This window comes from Equus caballus, chromosome 24, assembly GCF_041296265.1.
Source record: "Equus caballus isolate H_3958 breed thoroughbred chromosome 24, TB-T2T, whole genome shotgun sequence".
Taxonomy (NCBI): domain Eukaryota; kingdom Metazoa; phylum Chordata; class Mammalia; order Perissodactyla; family Equidae; genus Equus; species Equus caballus.
The window spans coordinates 44,913,578-44,935,587 of NC_091707.1; the positions used below are offsets into that span (position 1 = coordinate 44,913,578).

At 47.2% G+C, this 22,010-nt stretch overlaps 1 protein-coding gene across 5 annotated transcripts in view; it reads right to left on the minus strand.

Moving 5' to 3' along the window:
• The window catches only part of KCNK10 (potassium two pore domain channel subfamily K member 10), a 147,288-nt gene that overhangs the window by 123,001 nt on the left and 2,277 nt on the right, over positions 1–22,010 (minus strand). For 2 of the 5 annotated variants that reach the window (XR_011432033.1, XM_070249592.1), the window contains exon 1: positions 20,474–20,906. The exons of 1 other annotated variant lie outside the window; for it this stretch is intronic. Coding sequence is in view for 2 of the 4 variants with exons in the window: in XM_070249592.1 (XP_070105693.1) it covers position 20,474 (1 nt within the window). In the remaining 2 variants the exon portion in view is untranslated. Of the gene's footprint in view, positions 1–19,594; positions 20,157–20,473; positions 20,907–22,010 lie in introns of those variants that run through there. 2 more of the 5 variants (XR_011432032.1, XM_023628223.2) reach the window with 2 other exon arrangements.

Here is a 22,010-nt window from a genome sequence, read left to right on the forward strand (position 1 = left end):
TTTGAGAGGACCATTAGACACATGAGTTGAAACATCAAGCAGGCAGGTGGATGTGCAAATCTGGAGAAACACACTCAGGATGCTGGTGACATCACCTAGGGAGAACCACAGACAGAGACGAGGGGAGCCTCAAATCCAAGGGCTTGGGCACTCAGTCATTTAGGCACCAAGGAAGAGGACAACAGAAAACTGAGGAGCAGCCATGAAGAGTGAAGGAAAACCCCAAGGAAATAATGTCACAAATTATGTGACAGAAGTGAAGTGCTTCCAGAAGGAGGGAGTGGTTGACTGTCAAAACAGCCAGGAGGTGTCAAGGAAGATGTAGCAGATGCTATCTTTCCCGCTTCCTTGCCAACAGACCCAATTTTACCTAAATGTTGGTTAAATGGCAACACGTTCAAAACACGTGGGGTCCAGTCACAGACTCATGGAATAAATCTTAATTGATTCAAGCCAATAATAATAATACCATCCTCTTTGGCAGTGACTGCCTGTGGAGTTCCCAGGGGGAAAAAATCCTCCAGGATAAAAAGGGAAATGTAAGGAAAAAGTCCACTTCACTTCCCTCCCTGCATTTAGACAACATAATGCCTCCTGAAGCTTCTGCAGCCCTCTTACCACCATCCGGGGAGCCTTTGCCAGCGTGATGAAGGGAGGCAAGGCAGGAAGCTGAACAAACCTGGGTGCTTGACAGCCTTACAAAACAGCTGAGCCAACCCTGGGACTCCCTTTTTCAGTGAGAAAATAGCTCTCTTAATAGTAAATGTCCCAATTGTTTAAGCCTCTTTTAATGGGACATTCTTCAACATGCAGCTGAAAGCATCCTGATACTTAAGATAAAAGACCAGAAAGGGGATGCAGTGGCCACTGGTGACCTTGGCAAGAGCAGCCCCTTTGAAGTCATGGTGGGTTAGACAGAAGGTGAGGAAGTGGAGACCATGACACCAGTCAATTCTTTCCAGCAATTTTGCTGCAAAGGGCATAAAGGAACCAGGTGGTGCCTGTTGGGGATGTGGGGTCAAAGGGATGATGGGAGATACTGAAGCATGTTTATGCGCTAGTGGGAGTATTCAAGTAGAGAGAGAGTTCAGGAGGAGAGAGGAGGACCAGAAGAGCATAAGTGAAGGGGTTGGCCTCAGATAGGGGCAGACACATTTCATCCACTGAGGAATAAAAGCAGGACGTTGAGTACAGACGCAGGTAGTGTGGCAGACATGGTGGGCGGAAATGAGGTTGTTCTGACCAATTGCTTCCTCTTTTTTCAACAATGCATGAAATGCTCCAAATGTGAACTGTCTCTCAAGACCTATCTAAAGCTCTCCCTCCACTGTGAAGTCTGTCCTGACTTGTACTCTCAATTCCCTCCTTCACACTCCCATAGAACTGTTTCTCTCTCTTCTGGAGTACGTATCCCGTCTGTGTCAGAGTTTTAATTCCCTGTGCCACCAGAATGGAAACTCCTTAAGGGCAGGGAGCATCTCTTAACATCTCAGAATCCATCACAGATCCTGGCGCATGTGTTTAGTAAATATACTGGATGGAAATGGAGTCTGAAAGTGCTGGGGTAAAAAAGAGAGTTGGCTTTTATTATTCACAGATTCCATAATTGCAAATTCTCCTACTTGCTAAAATTTATTTGTAACCCCAAGATCAATACTCATGGCACTTTTGCGGTCATTTACAGATAAGTGCAGAGCAGCAAAAAATCTGAGTCGTCCAACACACATGTTCCCAGCTGAAGTCGAACAAGGCAATGCTCTGCCTTCTTGTTTCAGCTCCCCTACTGTAAACAAATATTCTTTTCGTGGTCTATTTAATGGCACTTTTTCATATTTTTGTGCTTTTTGTTTGCTTCACTGTTTAAAATCACACTCGAGCATAGTGCTGAAGGGCTGCCTTGTGTTCCTAAGTACAAGCCTGTACTGTGCCTTATGGAGAAAATACGTGTGTTGGGTAAGCTCCCATCAGGCGTGAGTTACAGTGCTCTTGCTGTGAGTTCAATGCTAACAAATCAACAAAATGTATTAAATAAAATGTCTTTAAACAGAAGCACACATAAAACAAGGTTATCTATTGATCAGAATGAAAATTTGGTGGCCAAAGGATTACAGGAATCTGATCCTATATCTCCCCTAGAAGCAATGGTTCAGTATTCGCTAATTCAGTAAGTCATAGCAACTTTACAGAACATAACTACTGCAAATAACAAGAATCAACTGTACTTCATTTTGCCATCTTCTGAGAAGGAGAGTTACGGAAACAAAATCATTTGAAGAGGTTGAAATGAGTCTCATCAAGCCTTAACCTCTTTTTTCATGCTTTAAGGATTACTCACCAGCACCAGGATTTGTGCTGAAGATGTCTCAGGGAGAAAGTTCCTGATAAGCCATAGACTGTATCTCCTGAGAGCCATTAGCCTGCCCGAGAAGCATCTTGGAGCACTGTACCCTATCCTCTAACTCAGGGCTGGCTGGCTGGGGAATAAGGCAGAGGAGCAAGAGAAGGCTACAGCTTTACCATATGTCCTAATCTGGGTTCCCCTAGAAGCTGATCCTAAGATAAGGACTTGAGCACAGCAGTTTTTTGGGACATGAAGAAAGCCCCAGCGGGGGAGTGGAAAAGAGACACAGCGATTGGAAGGCAGGCAAAAAAAAAACACTAAAAGGTGCAGTATCAAGTATCACAGTAGAAGAATGGAATTTTTCCCATTGGGGAAATGAGACCCCATGCAAAACGCATTCCTGACTTATCCCATCCAAGGCTGAGGGAACTGGGGTATTTATACACCATCTCCCATCAGTCATTGGTCGAGGGCTGCTCTTGGGATGCGCTAATTCCCTGACACTTCCTGCCCTCCATGGGAGCAGAAAAGGAGGCTCAATCAAGAAAAAGGCCAAAAACATAAGAATTAACCATGGGAAGTCAGCCAGTTTGCACTGAAGTGGTAAGAGTGGAGGATAAGGATGAGCACCAGCATGTCTGCTACAGTATATGGAGCTGACACTGAAACTCTCACATAAACTGAGACCAGGAATGGGGTCACTTCCAGGAGAAATCTACAGAACAAGCACATGCCTGCCACCCAAGTCCTGGGGTCTTCACGTACTTTCAGCTAATTAGCCAATTCTAAGACCAATTCCCACTAGTTTTAAGTCAAGGTAAAGGTTTAATGTTGTTTCTAAAGGAACTGGGCTGTAGCACAGAAGGTTATTTTCCCTCTTCTTTGCTAGAAGCAAGATGGAAAGCTCATTTGCATTTTTAATGATCAAATGGGGCTTTTCCCCTAGAATAGCATGTGAGAGAACAGCAGGACAGAAGCAGTTTTTGGAAAACAGAGGGAATACTGGCACTTCATAGGATGTACGGTCTCACCATCACAGACTAGGTATGTCCTTGATGAACAAGGAAGACACACATCCCTCCCCAACAGCCAGGCCTTTTCCTTCCATGGACACCTCTGCCCACCACCCCCAGGGCTCTCACAGCAACTGAGGAATGTATAGTCCATCTTGTGTCTCAGGGAAAGTCCTGGGGCTGGGAGATGGGGGCCATCTTATGCTTCAGAGTGGTTAATTATAACCCACTATTGAAAACGAGGCAAGAAAGATGATATTTCTACCACCACATCGGTGACTGGACTGCCAGGCTTTGAACCCAGAAACACATTTCTGCCATCATTTTCATTTCTATAACTTTCCAAGTTCATGTCACAGCCCTTGAGAAATGGACAAAAGAACTAGATGAGCCAACACAAGTCACAGAAGCCACCATGTGGGCACACAGCCATGAAACCATACCCTCCATGAGGTGGATGGAGAATATCAGAGTCCTCGGAGGAGAGACTCCCGCAACCACAGCAATGAGGAGGGGCCAGGTCTGAGGCCCAGGGCATCCACACCTAGTGGGAAACATGTCTCTACCTAGACATAGTGCTCAGCATGATGCAGAGGCCCAATCAGAGGCCAGTGATTGAATGGGAAGATCCAACACAGACCTGGGTGCAAACCCAGCTCACACACTTCCAAGCTAGATGGCCATGAGCAGTTACACACACTCTCAGCTTTGGTTTCCTCATCTTCAAAATGGACCTAATAACTATCTGTCTCAGATGACCGACATTCATTCAAAATTAGATATGGATGCTACAACATGAGTGAACCTTGAAAACATTATGCTAAGTGAAAGAAGCCAATCACAAACAGCCACATGTTATATGATCCCATTCATATGAAATGTCCAGAATAGACACATCCACGGAGAAACAAAGTTGATTAGTGGCTGTCTGGCACTGGGAGAGAATAGAGGAAAGTGGGCAGTGACTGCTAATGGGTATGGGGTTTCCTTTTGGAGGGATGAAAATTTTGTAAAATCAGATAGTGGCAGTGGTTGCACAACTATGCATATAGTAAAAACCCTGAACTGTACATTTTAGATGGGTAAATTTTACGTTATGTAAATTATATGTTAATAAAGCTGCTACTTTGAAAAAACAGATTTGGAGCTTCCACTATGTGCAGCTTCTTTGGAAGCCAGGAGCATCTAGGTCATTTGACTAAACATTAGGATATTAACTGGAAAAATAGGCAAAGTGACTCAGGCTGCTGTAAAGACTAAATTATACCTTACGTGTGTAGCACTGAGAACTGCGCCTGATGCAGAGCCTCAGCAAACGGGTGTTACCGGTAACATCATCCTCATCATCATTTATTAGGCGCCTCCTAAATGCCAGGCTCTTTGTGTGCACTATCTCATTTAAATCTCACAATCCCTGGGGGATGGGTACTATGATCATTTCTGGTTCTCAGGTGGGGGAACACAAAGAGGCAAGTTAGCACCCAGGACCAGCAGCTTGGAAGCGGCAGAGCTGGGGGCCAAATCTGAGCCCTCGCACACTTTCTCATCACACACTCCTTAGCTCCAGCAGCAGCATGATATTTACCATCCTCAGCACCACCAGGCAGGGCTCCCTCGATCGGTAGGACCGGTTTAAAATAGAGCAGAAACCTCTGGTAGCTGCTGGCAGAATGGCTGCTACAGGTCTCTCGTGGCCACTCAGCTGAGAATCCTGGCAGTGGAAGTGCGGCTTCACCCCAACCCTGCCTCAAATTCCAGGTAAGACTCTCACTGCCCCCTGGATTTGAAGTGGACATCTCGACCAGTCCAAGTAGCTGCTGCCTCCTTAAGCCCTCGTGGCCCAGGCTGGCATCCTGGATTCTCTGTTGGCTTCCACCTGCCCCCACATCCAGATGTAGCCAAGAGACTGCCAGGCTCATAAGAAACAGAAGCCCCAATTTCCCCCTATTCAGAAAACATGTAAATTTAGACACTTTGGATATCATGTGTAGCAAAAAGTCCCCATCCGCTAGAGAGAGAGAGAATATTTAAGCGCCTCTCATTTCAGCCTCTTGCAGTTCCGCGGAGATTAATTTACATGTCATCATCACGGGGACACTCAAACTCTCATCACGTCCCAGTGATACACGCACAAGCCAGAGTCCTAATTAACAAAGGTTCTTAATGAAATTTCAATACAAACTAGGCAGTTCGGAGGCAGTTCTTTGAAATCATTGAGTTTTCTAACAGAATGTTGCTGGCTTCAGCAGGATCAACACTCATTCCCCACTAAGTTACCAAACTAAACATTTTTAGCAGAGCAATGTAACAGCAGAATGGCCTCATTTTCATCCTTATTTAAAACATTTTTTAAACCCCTTTCCTTGTCAAACGTGTGCCTGAAGGAGATTTTTAAAATGCAGAGCAAGTTGACCTGAGTGTCTGTAAGGAGGCTGAGCTCTGGCCAGGTGGTGAGTTTCAGGACAGCGGGGACTTTGTGCTCTTCGTCTCTGTGCCTCCAGGCCCAGAACAGCGCCAGACACAAAGAAGGTCACTGAGTAAATATTCACGAGTAAATGAATGGACGTCTTCTCCAAGAGGCTGAATGTACACTCACATCCGTACTTGCTATTGCTATAGACTCGTGGAGAATTTAGCTTGGAATCTCAGAACCAATATGCTCCAGCCTCTAGAAGAGCTCTTCCTTAATTCTTCTTCCCAAAGGAAGGGGAAGATTAAAAAGGCCCAGGCACTTCTTGGCTTCGCCATGTGAGGCAATGTTGAAGAATGGAGGCTAGCCAATAAGGGTGCAAAGATGTGCTTTGTCCTCTTTGCCGTCTGGGCAAGGGCAAGTCACGTGACTTCTCCAGACTTCAGTGTTGTCCTTTGAGAAGCCTCAGAGGGCTTAGATGTTTCAAAAGTCCCTTCCAGTTTCCAAAGTGAGTATAATGTGAACTGGACAACATTTGCACAAGTGAAACTTTGCCTTCAGTGCCCTTCTCCCCACGCCCATACCTTCTGCCCTCTGCTTGCACCTTCGGCACCTCCATCCCACCCACCCCCATCACACACTCCCGTCAGTGTCCAGGGCCCTCAGCCTGCTCCCTGCATGGCTCCTCTCCAAAGCCTGTCTCATGCTCCTGGTTTTTCCCTTCCCCACTTTATACCCACCTATCAATACATTCCTGTGTTCCATTCCCTCTTGGCCCAGCTCTCTCATAGAAACTTGATTAATTTGGCTGGACCAATCGGTAATTGAGAGTTCATATGTTATCATGAGGAAATATATTTGCATTTTAACAAGATGTGTCCTGGAGATGATGTTTTCATCCATATCTCTATCAATGCACTTATCGTGGTATTCCATAATGCTTGATTATGCATCTATCTCAATGGTTAGACTGTGACATTTCTGGGTATAAAGCCACAGGTCTTTTTCATCTTTCTGTGTCTGGTGCCTAGTCCCATTTCTGCGGGCACTCACTCAATAAATGTTTACGGAATAACCACATGGATGAACGAAAGGCTGCCTATGAATAGAGTAATTGATTTTAGGCAATCTGATAGTCACTGGAAGGAGTGGTGTGGGTCCGTTGTAGACAGGGACTTATAGGGCTCCTCAAATCCCACCCCCTTTGGCTGGCAGCTCCATCTGCCTTTAGAACTAAGACTGAATGCAAACATTATTGCCCGATGAGCAGGCATTCATGCTCCTATAGAAGCTGTGTTCTCTCTCTGCTGGAGAAACGGACCAGCACTCACAGTCTCTCATTAATTCAGGCTTTTGGGAGGCCTTCCAAGCTAAGGCCACAAGGACTCGACTAGCAGGGAGCCCCATTATAGTCAAAAGAAGGAACAGCCCAGTGTCACAATACCTCCCAAAACTCCAGGAACAAAGTGACAGCGGGTATGGAGGGGACATTTGCAATTTTTATTAGGCCATTACACTGGACTGATAGTGAAATGCTTCTGAAAGGCGTTTGAAGTACATGAAAACAAGGGCGCGCCACGGTTTTTGGTTTATTGTTTCGTTGACTCCAGATATGTAAATTACCACAGAATCAAGGGCCATGGGACAGTCAGGAAAAAGATCATTTTAATTAACAGAAATTGAAAATGTAGTGGCCATTGCTTTAAGATCCACATCCCATTTGCAACCAGAAGTGTGGAATTGGTCATTGTAAATCAAAGATGCCAAGAAAAGCTTTTTTCTGCCTAAATGTTTTTTAAAAATTGCTGTGATTTCTACAAGAAGACACAGAGTCCCCCAGGTGAGTCTTACACCCAGCACCATGCCTGGCACAAAGTAAGTATCCTCCACAAAGATTTGCTGAATCCATCATTCAATATACGAGTGATTTAAATAATCTGTAAAATACAAATCCGATTGTCATCCCTCCTACTTCAAATCATTCAGTGCTTTCCTATTATTCTCTGAAAAAAGTCAAAACTCCTTCATATGACCTACTACCCCCTGCATAATCTGGCTGCCATCCACCTCCCCACTCTCATGCCACGAGGCCACACCTCACTCTCCAGCCAGGACCAAATGCAGGTTTCCTGCCCAGAGCCCCAGTGCTCCTTACCGTGCCTCACTGGCTTTCTCTGTTCCTTTATAACACATCCAACAAAATCTCCAGATCTAAACCAGATGGTAAGTGAAGGAGTGTTATTCAAAACAATGAGAGACAGGAGCCCCCATCGTTATGCACAGCCACCATAAATCCAGAATATGTTCACTACATGACTTATAACCAATTTTTCACAGTAAAAATGGAAACACTGAGGAAATGATGCACATGTAGCTCAGTCTGGGTGATAATGAACCAGTGGTAGGTCTAGGAATTGAAAATGGGGCCTCAGGAAGTGAAGAGTTAGTTGGAAATTAAATCACCAGTGTAGAATCACCCTGAAAGTCACTCACTGTAGGGGCAGGGAGGGAGCGAGTGGGGGAAGGGTAGTTCCTGGGTGAAGGAATAGAGGGGAAAACAACAGAACTCGAACATGGGTACAATAGCATATCCACATCCTGAGAATTGTTCAGCCTGTGGTTACCATGGTTACAGCCGCCATGAGAGTTGGCTCTGGAATGTGCCAGGGCCTCAGGCAGCCTCATTCACCGGCTCTCACCCTGTCCTGGGGCCTCTCTTTCCATTCTGTGAGGGAAGTGACATAATCAACAAAGCCCATGGTGGCATTGCAAAGAAGCTGTACTCACTCTCCTATGCCCAGGACACAGAAGCCCCAAAACTTTCCTCAGGATATAAAATTACCTCAGAAACAAGCCAGGTGTGCAATGTTTGGAAACATGGGAATGTCTAAGGCATCAAACGCATCCTGCTCCCTGGAAATCATTTTCTCTTCAAGAACGTGCAAAAAAAGCAACAAGATAGTCAAAAAAAAATGTTTACTTGAAATAGGACAGGGAGTGCTAACACTCCTCCACCAGTGGCTTTTCCCTGTGTGTGCCCGTCACCCCCTGGCACACCGTCCCTGCCATCTTCGCTGCATTCTGACTCGTGTTTCAGTCACACTACACAGACACGAGTGAGGTCTGCTACAGACACACACCAGACACCCCGTTCCCTGACACTTCTACTGCTGGGCCTGCAGGATGCCCTGTTCCTCAGGCTTTATTTAGAAGGTGGGTTTCAGTCACTGAATCCTCCCTCAAAGGAAGGGAGTTGTAAAAGAAAAGGCATCTGTAAAAGAGGTGGCTCCACAAGGTGTCACACTCAACCTCTGGTTTCACAGCAAGAAGAAATAGGGTATATTTTTTACATGGTGATTTTTTGGTGAATGTTTTACAGATATACATATAGCATGGTGCTCGCACAAGACAGGCTCAATGGACGATTTGTATGTATGTGTGTGAGGAAGACTGTCACTGAGCTAACATCTGTGCCAATTTTCCTCTATTTTATGCGGGATGCCACCACAGAGTGGCTTGACAAGCGGTGCTCAGTCCATGCTCGGGATCCAAACCCGTGAACCCCAAAGCAGAGTGCACAAACCTAACCACTATGCCACCAGGCCAGCCCCTAAATAGATGATTTTTGTTTCTGAATAATCTTCTTTGGACTGGCAGGTATATCAGAGTCTGTTATAAGCTTGTATGTTCATATTCCGTATAAATCTTCATCATAATCACTGTCTTTCTAAAACACCATTTCGAGCAGTGGGTGAAAGCAGGGGTGAACGGAGTTCAGTGAAGGGTAGTTCCGTGGGTAAGTGGAAACGCAGGGTGACACAAAATCAATAGGTTTCCGGACTGCAGGGTTATCAGGGAGGCATACAAGGTATACAAGAACTCCGGCACAACAGACAGACCTGGTTCAAGTCACAGAGCTCCGAGGTGACTTTGAGCAAGTGACTGAAGTTCTGTAGGCCTCATCCTCCTCATTCAGAAAGCAGGGATAATAATTTTACCTGTTTATTTGGACTAGAAAGAGCATTATATGAGATAATGACTACAAAGCACGTTAGCACAGTGCCTGGCACTCAGTACGTATTCAATACAGAATAGGGAGAAGTGCTGATGGTGATTTTAAAATACGTCCTCAAATTCTTTGCCACTCCTCCCTTCCAAAGTGAGCTTAATCACCCTCCTCCCCAGATGTGGACTAAACTTAGTGACTCGCATCTCATGAAAAGAATGTGGTGGTAAATCTTGTCATCTGCAACAACACGGATGGACCTCGAGGGCACTATGCTGAGTGAAATAAATCAGACAGAGAAAGACAAATATTGTATGATCTCACTTATATGCGGAATCTAAAAAAACCTGAACTCATAGAAACAGAACAGATTGGTGGTTACCAGAGGCATGAGGGGGATGGGCAAAACGGTACAAAGTTCCAATTACAAGATAAATAAGTCCTGGGGATGTAATGTACAGCATGGTAACTATAGTTAACAATACTGTATTGCATATCTGAAAGTTGCTAAGAGAGTAGATCTTAAAAGTTATCATCAAAGAAAAAAAATTGTATCTGTGACGTGATGCATACTGACTAAACTTATTGTGGTATCATTTCACAGTAGATAAATATATCAAACCATTGTTTTGTACAACTAAAACTAATACAATATTTTATGTCAATTATATCTCAATAAAACTGGGGAAATAAAAGAATGTGGTGGTAGTAACAATATATGATTTCCGGGGTTAGTTCAGAAAAGGCACTTGATTCCATCTTGTTCTCTCTTGAATGGCTTGCTCTGGGGAAAGCCAGCCACCGTGTTGTGAGGCTACTGACGCAGTCCCCGGAGAAGTCCACACTGCCAGAAAAGGAGGCCCCTCCCCAACAACCAGCAGCAATTTGCAAGTCACATAAGTGAGCCATCCTGGAAGTAGATCCCCCAGCCCCACTCAAGCCATCAGGTGACAGCAGCCCAAACCAACATGTGACCACAACCAGTGAGTGACTCCTCGTCAGACCACCCAGCTAAGCTATTTATGAATTTTTTGATCCACAGAAACCATGAGAAAATAAACATTTATCATTGGTGTATTCACTAAATGTTGGGGTTATTTGTTACACAGCAATACCTAACTAATAGCCTGCTAATGGGCACGAAGACTCCCCAGAAAGGAATGAGCACGCATCATTCTGCAAACTGACTTGACCATGAAACCATTTTTTTCTCTCAGAGCATTTGATGAGACTAGTTTGTGTCCCATGGAACATACTTTGGGAAATGCTGATCTAAAACTTAACAGTTTATAAAACTTGTCCACATTTATTATCTCATTTGATCATCTTAGCAAATGAGAAGCAGGTGTTACTGTGATCTTTATTTTACCTAGGAGAAAACTAAGGCTCATAACACTTAAGTGACCTGCCCAAGTTCACACAGCTAATAAAACGGGTGGAACAATAACTCAGACTCAAGTATTGTGATTCAGCTATGTTTTTTCTTTGGTCTTTTCTCTGTTTTGATCAGAACTGCCTAGGTTTTTTAAACCGGGGATAAGAATTCTGGGAGTCTAAGAGAGTCCCAGGAAGCGGGGGCTGTGCAACAGGCCACCCTCTCAGATGATCTGGAGAATGAAACAGATGCTTCTCAAGAGGCTGGAGCTGGAGGCATCCCTGACTTCACAGAACAGGGGTCCCTTCAACCGCGATAACAACATAATGCAGGTACCACTCATGCAGCCCTTATAACGCTCCAGGATGCTTCTGAGAGTTTGTATATATCACTTCATTTAATCCACATAACAAGCCAAGGAAGTTCAGGCTGCATTATCTCTGTCTTACAATGAGGAGACCAAGGCACAGAGAAATGAAGCCCCTGCCCAAATCAGCCACCCGGTAAGTGATATAGCTTAAATTGGGACTCAGGTTATCTAAGACCCTCAGGGCATGAAGGGACCTTAGCAGTCAACATCTCACAACTCTCTCCTTTTCCATAAGAGTGGCAGAGCCATCACAGAACCCAGATTCTCCCACCCTAAGCTCCTCTGCTGTACAAAGGGTGGCATTTGCCCAGAGGCTACATTAAATGAACATAACATGCGTTTACTCCTATCAGGTTATTTTAAGCATGTATATGCTGAACCAGATTTACCATAACTAGCTTCCATACAGCCTCAGATCCCACCATGAGAAATTGATGGCTTTGGCCTAAAGCAACATTCTCAACCAATAGAATCCAGGAGCTGACTCAGGTTGGTTCATGTTTTAAAAAGGTAACAATAGATTGTCCCAAATTTGCAGAGAAAAAAATAAGTTAATGGATAGAATCTTTTCATGTCCAAGCTTTTCCTCCCAACAATTTTCCTTAACCATCTGGTGCCTGCTTTCTTGTCTCATGTGACAAAAGTTGAGTGAGTGTTCAATTGTCAAATATCACACCTGATACCATGCATTTCTGTTCAGACTGTCAGGCTCATATCACATTAAATCTGCTAAGTTATACTATTTATCTTTTATCCTGCTAAAATATTTGATGTGTTATTATTTGGGAGACCTTCAGGCCTGCTTACATATAAGAAACTCATTTTGTTGGTAGTACAATCGTTGCTAGCTTGTGTGTCTGCATTACAAATATTGGCATTTGGGGCCATTCTGCAGAGGTCACTGTGACTTCCAGATTCTCCTTCACTTGAGCAAATCCGCATTATCTCTTCAAACATCTCTTTTTAAACTGAAAACATCACTACCACCCCTACATTGGGTAGTAGAATGAAAAAAAAATTAGGATCCTTTGCTGAAGAGCTAGCAATTGAGAACAGAACTCTGTAGGAATGGGGGGAAGGAAGGAAGGATGGGAGGAAACAAGGAAAGGAGGGAGGGTTAAGGGAGGTGACGTTCCTGGTGATCACTTGGTTTACGTACGGCAGCTATAAAACTAAATTCTATGTTTTGCCATCATTCCACTCTGCTTCAAAGTTCCCTCCACAGCAAGGAGAAGTAATGAAACCAAAGTTATTGGCAGTATAGAAAACAGAATCCCCTGAAATCCTGCCCACCTACCCCTCCACACAACCTCTTACGCCCATCCCTCTCTGGCTCTGGGAATGAGAAGGAAGAGGATGCAACTGCCCGCATGACCACCCCATCCCCCGGCAATGATTCTGGCCCTCCCCTACTCCAACCTTAAATGAAGGATTAGAAAGTCAGGTTTCATTTTCAATCCATAGAACACAGTTCCAGACACTTACGAGGGAGAAAAAAAATCTCAAACTGTGTCTGTAAAACACAAATAAATGTTCTAGAAAGTAAATATGAGGTTTTTGTTTCTCCATTCTGGGTAACAGCAATGAGCCTGACACACATAAAGTCTCCACTGAGAGTGCCACTAGGACCAGAACCCAAAAGTGGAAAACTGCCAAGTGGGTGTAATCAACATGGTGTTAGTGCCACATTTAGGTAGGCAGAGCTGAGTCCCTAACCAACTCTAACTTGTCTGAATCATCCAGTACGTGCCCTTTAGAAAAGAATCTGAGTACAACAAAAGACTGTCACTTTTATTAACCTTGCTCCTTCAGCCAAGGGAGCTGTCCATACTGAAACCTCCTAAATGGCTATTAGTAAAATGGCTTCATTCTATTTCATCATTAAACTCTCCAATTTCCTATGGACTGAAAGTAGAAAGAACCCACCACCTCAAAAAACATTTTTCTTGCCAACAGCAGCCCCTAGCTCTGTGCCTATATTAGATACACTTTGTACCACATCTCAGCTGTGGTTGAAGTTTCCCAATTGGAGGCAAGATGTGGATTGTACTTTTTAAATGAATCTGATTTAAGATGATGTCCATAGAGAGCATGCTACGTACTAAATTGTGTTCCCCCAAAATTCACATGTTAATACTTTAATCCCAATGTGACTATATCGGAGATAGGGCCTGTAGGAGGTAACTAAGGTTAAATGAGGTCATAAGGGTAGGGCTCTAATCAATAGGGCTGGTGTCCTTTAAGAAGAGGAAGAGACACCAGAACACTCTTTCTCCATCATATGAGGGCACAGCGAGAAGGCAGCCATCTGTAACCCAAGAGGAGAGCCCTCACCAGACCTCAACCCTACTAACACCTTGATCTTGGACTTCCATACACCAGAACTGTGAGAAAATAAATTTCTGTTAAGCCCCCTGTCTATGGCATTTTGTTAGGACAGCCTGAGGAGACTAATACAGAGCCAAAGCACAGATGTTTTGGAAATGGGATGAGATAGCAAAGTCAACCTCCTCAGTCTTGATTCTACCCAGCGATCACTGGGATTGGCAAAAGCATGATGAAGCTCCCTCGGACAGTGCTGGAAAAGAAGCCTGAACCAAATCTTGGCTCAGACAATTGTTGGAACATCTTTCTTCCTTACTTTCTAGGATAATTGTGGTGATTTGGGCACATTATTAATCCCATTTGGAAAGCTGATCTGCGGCAAGTTGGAAATTAAATCAAAAATAGATTATTTTCTTCCCAGAAAAATCTAATCTATACAAATGTGTGTTTGGAAATACATTAATAAAGATAGAATTCGAGCCACCTTGCAAGTTGAGCATGGCCCACAGGCTCACATTCTCACATTCACAAGAGACCGAAATGTCTTTTTAGCCAGGAGAGCAGCAGTGGGGGCCAAGGGTCTTCAACTGAACTCACGGGATGACGTGCCGGTCAGTCCAAGCACAACCCGCTGAAAACAGCCATTGACGAAGGACTCGCTGATCGACTGATCAAGGACTCACTGATGATCCTCCAAATCTCTTTGAGAAAGCTCGGACTACACTTTTGGACAAGAAGGAATGGGAGAGTGTGGAATGGGCAAAAACCCTGGAAGGAAGGAAAGCTTCGGGCAAAGTGTCCTGGACACAGGCATCAAAAGGCCTGGGCTGGCCCCAACTCTGCCTGTTTGCAGCCTTGAGCCCCCAAATAAGTCATTTCCTCTTTCTAGTCCCACCAGTATAGCTAAGACTCCAATCTCTACAAAAATAGGGTTGTTTAAAGAACAAATGAGATAATTTGTAAAAAGCGTTCTGTAAACTGAAAGGCGCTACACACGTATGACGCAGGCCTCTCTGAGATTGTGCATTAAAGGATGAACTAAAGAGGCGGCTTTTTAAAAAATCCAGCTCCAGCTCTGTGGCTTTGCTTCTTAAGTGAATTTAAAAACCTAGAAAGAGCTACATAACAGTGGCTAATATGAGGCAAATTATTAACTGCACACCAACCATGTCTTTGTCAGGCTACCTCAGCCCACACCCCTGCCCACACCTCACCACCATTCAGCCTTTCGCTCCTGGTGAAAGCGAGAACAGAAGGAAACAGGCTACTGGAGGTTTTAGAGAGCTGGGAGCCTGCAAGGTAGTGGGAATATCTGTGTCCTTGCAACACCCCATTATTTAGGGATATTCTTCCTTTTTCCTTATTCATACTTTGCCATTGGTAGCTTAAAGGAGTCCTGAAATTTCCATCATGCTTGAAGCCTTAGAGATCCTCTCCGATGCATCCCACCATCCATCCATTCATTCAGCAAAAGGTTATCGAGTCTCTACTATGTGTCAGGCGCTTCCCAGGGCACTGGGGTATGACAGTGGCCAAGACAGGGAAAGTTCCCACTCATGGAGCTCACATGCTAGCCAGGGAGGCTGGCATCAAACGTGACACATGAGTAAGGAAGATAGTTTCAGATCGCGACAAGAGCCAGGAAGACAACTGAGCAGGTGACGTAATAGAAAGTGGCAGGGCTGGGGAATGAGAGGAGACATCCCAGATGGGACAGGGAAGTCCTTGCTAATGAAGTGACATTAAGGCTGAGATTCCAAGGATGGAAAGGAGACAGCCATGCAAACAAGCATTATAAGCAGTCAATAGTGCAAGTGCAAAGGCCCTGAGACAGAAACAAGTTTGATCCATTTGAGGAACAAAACGCAGCCAAGTGGCCCACAGGTCAGACCAAGGGGGCAATTGCAGAGAGAAAGTTAAAGAGGCCATGTCAATGGCCCCCTTGCACATGGGAGAAAAGTAAAGCCCAGAGAGGCTAAATGAGCGGCCCAAGTCACACAGCTCACTGTCGCTACAGCTCATTCTAGAAACTAATTCTTTTGCCCCCAAATTCAGGGGTTTTTACACCATATTGATCTGCTTGCCTCAAGCTGTGGGAATATTGTTTGCTGATCTTACTGATTTTTAAAATCCCTTCACATATATAAAACCAGCAGGCCAATCCCAGTTTTCAGCAGAAAATCATCCACAAGCGACCCCCGTGATCTAGAACGCACACAAGTTCTGCTGTGGAAGCCAAGACTTGGCCCCTCAACTTTCTCGTAGCTCCCAGTCAAGCAGTAATTCTATTTATTGAAGGTTTAGCTCTACAAATACGGAGGGAGGCCACCGCTTGCCAGAGAAGAATCATTTTACAGTTAGGTCTTATTTTTGCACCTGAACCTCTTGACAGTGCTTTGCTTAATTCACCCAAGCGCAATCAAAACCAAGCTGTTCTCAAACCACCCTCCATTTGTGCTGTCAAACTGTCAGCTAACAGGGCTGTGAGCAAAACATCCTAATGACAACATCCTTCCACAATCGAGGAGCACCTCCACCTGAAAGGCCAAGTCTGTTAAGACCCAAATCCTGCATCCCGTGGGACCGCCCCTCGTCTTTCCTATTGTAATGCTAGGTTCCCGTCATCTCCGCTCTGCCAAACCCAGACCTCCAAAGAACAGACCTAGTGTCTGTCCAGTGGCCAGTGACCGGCCCACCAGAGGTAGAAGGACAGACACTAGTTGGCTGGATGGGTTAGTGGAGAAAGGAACGGCGGGGAAAGGCTCTTCTCCCTCCTCCTCCTCCTCCTCCCCCTCTCTACCCTCCTCCTCTGCCAGTCTCTCCTCCTCCCCCTCCTCTCTTCTTCTCTTCCTCCTCGCAACAAGCTTCTCCAGTCCCTGAGCTCTGGGAGCCTCACCAGGCAAGAGCCAGAGGTCCCACAGCATAAGAGATAGACCTGAAGAGTGTTTAAGGGCCCAACTTTTAGTCCAATCCCACCACCTACTTACTAGCTGTATGACCTTGGACAATTTACTCAACCTCTCTGTTCCTCAGTTCCCTCACCTGTAAAATCAGGATTCTATCTTCCTCCTAAGATTAAGTTGAAAAGATTAAATAAATTTATCTTCTGATTTTAAAATAATCATGGTAAATGTTTTAATTGATGTATGTGACACACTAGACGGTGCCTGGCATATAGTTCTATATAGGTGTGAGACATGCCACCCTCACTCCCCACTCTCCTCCTGCCTCCACCCCTTAGCTAGGAAAAGGTATGGTCACCCCCAACTTCAGGAACAACCTTGCCTGAAGTCAGAGCACCTTACAGGAAGGCAGCTCCATGGGTCCTGATGGGAATCGAGTGTCAAATGGGGACCAGAACACTTACACCGTCAGATAAGTATTGTGAGAATAATTGTGTGAAATAACAGACACAAAACAGCTGGCAGGCCATGATTACTCAGGGAACGTTGTTATTTTTACTGGAGTCTTTTCATTTTTAGCACCTTTCGTTGTGACTATAGATGCTACTTGCACGCTTCTTCACTGTGTCAGGCTGTAAAACGTGAGATTCATCTGTGTTTACCGCTGTGACACAAATACTTAGGTGGATGACCATACAGAAATGTAGTTTAAGGACCAAAATCAGCCCCACAGCCCTCCCTGTCAGACCTCCTCGAAAACACCAACCTGACTCTTTAGACAGCCACCACGTGACCCACCTCTTGGATGACTCAGGGACATCTCCCGCTCTACAAGTCCTGGACTGAACTCCTGAGCTTTCTCAATACTGGTCCTGCCCTGGCTGCCTTCCCAGTCGTTCCAACTACTCCACCTCCACACCTTATTCACAGAAAGCTCATAGATTTCGTGTTCTCCATAGCTCCTTACTCCATCCACTTCGCCATCCCCAAGGCCACCATCCTGGTCCACATCACTATCACTTCTGGTCCCTCACATCCACAAGAACCACACAGCGCTTGTTTTGATACTTAGTTCAGATCATTTCACTCCTCAACTTGAAACTCTTCAGTGGCTTAAGATAAAAACTACTCTCCCCCCTACCCCACCCCACACCCGCCACAATCCCATCCTACCTGCAAAAACATGAGGCTTTGGGGTCTGACCCTGTGTATTCCCCAGTCACATCTCAGAACCCATGCTTCCTTGCTCTCTGCTCCAGCCATGGAAACTTCCTTTCAGTTCCTCCAATAAACATGTTCCTTCTGCCTCAGGGCCTTTGCATTTGCTATTCTCTCTTTTGCAACAGTTCCCCTCTTTATTAGCCAATTAATCCCTACAGGTCTCAGTACAAGTGTCTGATTACCTTCCCTGACCACCCACTTCCCTTGGTCCTTGTCAATCTCTTCTATCAGACACTTTTCTTAAAACCGTGATGCTCTCCTTTACGGAACATATGAAAACTTGTAATTCTGCATTCCTCTGTGCAATGGCTGATTTAGGTCTGTCTCCCTCACTGTAAACTCCAAGAAGGCAGAGCTTCTGCCTGCGCTACCCTGACTGTATCTCCAGTGCCTGGGACAGCACTTGCTGTGTAGTTGGCATTCGATAAATATGTTTTGCTGGGATCTAAAAAAAACCCCAAAGTACACTTCCCTATTTTCAGAGATGGAGACAAAATAGAAGGTTTGGGTTGTATTTATGGTATAACAGCCTCAGTGTTGAAAATAGGTAATACCTCTTCACTGTCTCTTCAATAGCCAGTGAATTCATAAGACCCTGACTCAACAAATGAGTAGGTTTCCTCTTTTCCAGTCTGGAGAAAAGAAATGCACTCGGAAAGCACACTAAGCACACACACATATATCAAATAAACACATTTCAACCCCAATACACACGGAGGCATCGCCTAGCCAGACTCCGCCTTCAGATGAGCTAAGAGAAATGTTAAAGAGCATTCTTGTCAAAACTGGACACGCGGTTTCAACTTGTTCTGCTCCCACAATGATCACTCAGGAGGCGCCTTAACATCTGCATGCTAATTACAGACACGGTGGCCGATGCTGGGCACATAGAAATCTGTCTTAATCGTTCCCTTTTGCGCTGAGGAAACATTATCCAATATTCGTAAGAGCTTGTACACGACACTACTGCTCGCGCGGGCACACTGCGCGCCCCCTCCCCAGCCCTTGCCAGCCCCACCTTTCTCACAAACCACTCCCCCTCCCCCTTCTACTCCGAGCTGAGCCAAACTAGCTGCCTGGTTTGGTAATAAGACTGAGCGAAGACTAGGAAGGCCCCGTGGGCTCCATTATTCCGCAAGCCCTACGAGAAGGGCCACCTCCAGGGACCGCTGCTGCAGACCCAAGCCCTCTTGCTGCCAGGAAACCTTTCCCACTGAGGACACGTGGGGCAGGCGGCGCAGCTCCAGGTCCAGGGGGAGGCACCCCACCCATCTGCCAGAGAGACAAAGATCACCAGAAACAAAGGACACACACACACACTGTCACACACACAAAGTCAAAAAGCAAATACCGACACTTGGTGCAATTTCAAGCCAAACAACCGGCTTGGTGTATCTTTAAATAGATTTTGAAACCATCCAGGAGGGACAATGACCATGTGATAATGACAGGCACTATCTAGGTTTGGAATCCACGCTGCCCCCGCCCTCCTCCCACCCCCGCTGCAGTTCCTAGGCGCATTTTCCAGCCACAGGATACACGCTGCCAGGAGCAAGGGTGCTTCCACTCCTGGAAGCGCGCACACGCAGGAGGAGGCAGAGCGAGGGCGGCCAAAGTAGGAAATACCAACCTTTAGGATCCCAGTTCACCTGTTTTCTTGGAGTCTCGATTGGAAATTTCATTGCTCCGTTGCCCAGAAGGGGAGGAAACGAAAAGAATCAAAATAATAATAAAGTCCTCAAGCTTTACACGCCTTGGTACAGCAGTCCAACAAAACAATTTCCAAGGATGGGGGAGCCCTGGACTGGCTCGTGGAGAAGCCCCAGAGAAAGACAAGTGGAAAATACTGGCTTGGGAGAGCACTGGAGACGGCCTGGGTGTTTGCACCGGTTGAGGGGTGGCCGGCAGCCGGCCCCTGGGTAAAAGGAAAAGTAAGATCGGTGAAGGGTAGATGGAAAGGGAGGCTCGGGAAGACGAAGAGCCAAGCCCTTCTCAAATGCGGCGCTGGCAGGTTGGGGGCTGAGCAGCCAGACGGCCGGCGCGAGGGAGAAGCCCACTGCAGTGTCACTCCAGCCCCCGAAGGCGTGGGCGCACACACTCCCGCACACACACTGGCACACACTCGCCCGGGCGCGCGCTCGGGCGGGCACGTCAGCCCCGCTCGGCCGCGCAGAGCTCACACGCCCCACCCCGGCCCCGGCTCCTCGCCCCCGGGCGACGCCCCCCACTCCCCACCCCCCGAAAGCCATTGGACGTCGGGGTGGCGCGGCGCTCGGGGAGCGCGCGGCGAGGGCGACCCTTCCCGTGGCGCGCCGCAGAAGCCGCGCCACGGCGGGAGGGCGCGCGGCGGGTGGAGGTGCCGGCCCAGGGAGGTGCGCTCAGCCCTCGGCGCCCGGCCTGGGGCAGTGGCCGGCTGCGGACTTGCCCGCGGGGCGGCGGGAGGCGGCGGGCGCGGCGACCGGGCCGCCGCGGCGGGGCCAGGAGCGGGCGGCAGGCGCGCGCTACTTACTGGCTCGGCCGGCCGGCCGGCAGGCGGGCGTGGAGGCGGCCGCGGCGCGCTCGGTGGAGTTGCAGCCGGAGACACGCTTGGCTGCCTGGCAGGCGCTGCAGGAGGCGGAGGAAGGGCCGCGGCGCCCCACCGCAGACCTCTGCCTCGGGGGGAACCTCTTGTCACCGCTTCCACTCTAGGCGCACCCCCCACTTCTTTTCTCACTTCATTTTTTCGCTCCGCTCTCCTCCCGCGCCTGGTTCTCCCGCCTGAGCCCCGAACCCACGTCCCCAGCGCACTTCGAGGCCGGTGCCAGCCATGAGCCTTTTGTTCTGGGACCGCTCCGCGTCGGCCGCGCTCTCCCCGCCAGGGGAAGCTCGCTCCCCAGGCACAGCCCGGTCCCTTCCCCAGCTACCTGCAGCCCGGCTGGGGCCGCTGAGGCCCGGGAGGAGGCGGGAGAGAGGCGCGGCGGCCCCGGAAGAAAGCGGACCTGCCAAAACCTGGCGGCTCCGGGAAGCGGCCGCCTTGGGAGCCCCAGGGCCTAGCAGGGGCATGTGCGAAGGGCCCCCGGACATGTTCCCGGAAAGAGGCTAAACCTGGAGCATTTCCCCCTACCCCCGCTGTCACTGCCCCCGCCTGAAGCCGCACAGGGGCTTGCGGTGAGGCCTCAGTCTCCAGAAGAACCTGGTGGTGCTTAGATGCTCTTGAATGGGCCACTCGAAGTACCAATATGAATAATGTTTACCAATTACTTCGGTTGCCTAGCAACGGAGGCTCGCCTATAGTAGATGCTCAAAAAATACTTGCTAAGTGAAGACGTGAATTGCATAAAGCACTGTTGGACAAAAAGCAGTTTGTTACTGTCCACTCCACAAATATCTTGACCCCTTCTATGTGCCATCACTGTGCCAAGTGCCAGTGATGTGGCAAAGAGTAAGACGGACTGGACCTTGCCTTCATGGGGCTTACTGTCTCGTGCCATGAGGTCGAGTTAGATCGTCGTTGCCTTTACTTAAGAAAGAGAAAGCGACTGCCCAGCCCAGCCCTCAGCCTGCCTGCCATGGCCCTAAACCCCTCCACTAGCAGTTCCTCTCTGAATTGCACGCCGCTCCAGGGCACCTTGAGGCTTCTGAGGAGGCCTGTGTCAGCAGCATCTTTCTTATCATCAATCCCCTACTGTCACTTGTAGGTTTCTGAGTCCCAGGGAAGATCCATGGAGGTCTGCTGTCATCTGTGGGAAGCCTTGGTAAGTGCTTTGTCACTGACCCTACAGGCTGCTGGGACTAGAGCCCTGAGTTCTCTGCAGACCTTGTTCAAGCAAAAACTGGTGCCAATCGGATGGCGCTGTTCCGACTCCTCAGCCCTGTAGGCAGGCGCAGGTTCCCCAGGTGCTTCAGAGACACCTTCTCTGGGACTCTGCTTCCACACTTTGCTTCCCTCTACTAGAAGATTGAGAGGATGGATGAGACATGGAATGAGACAAACAGAGAATTTCTACTTCCCCATCCATGCCCCTAGACACACCGGTATGTATGTAAATTATTCTCCAAAACCCAAA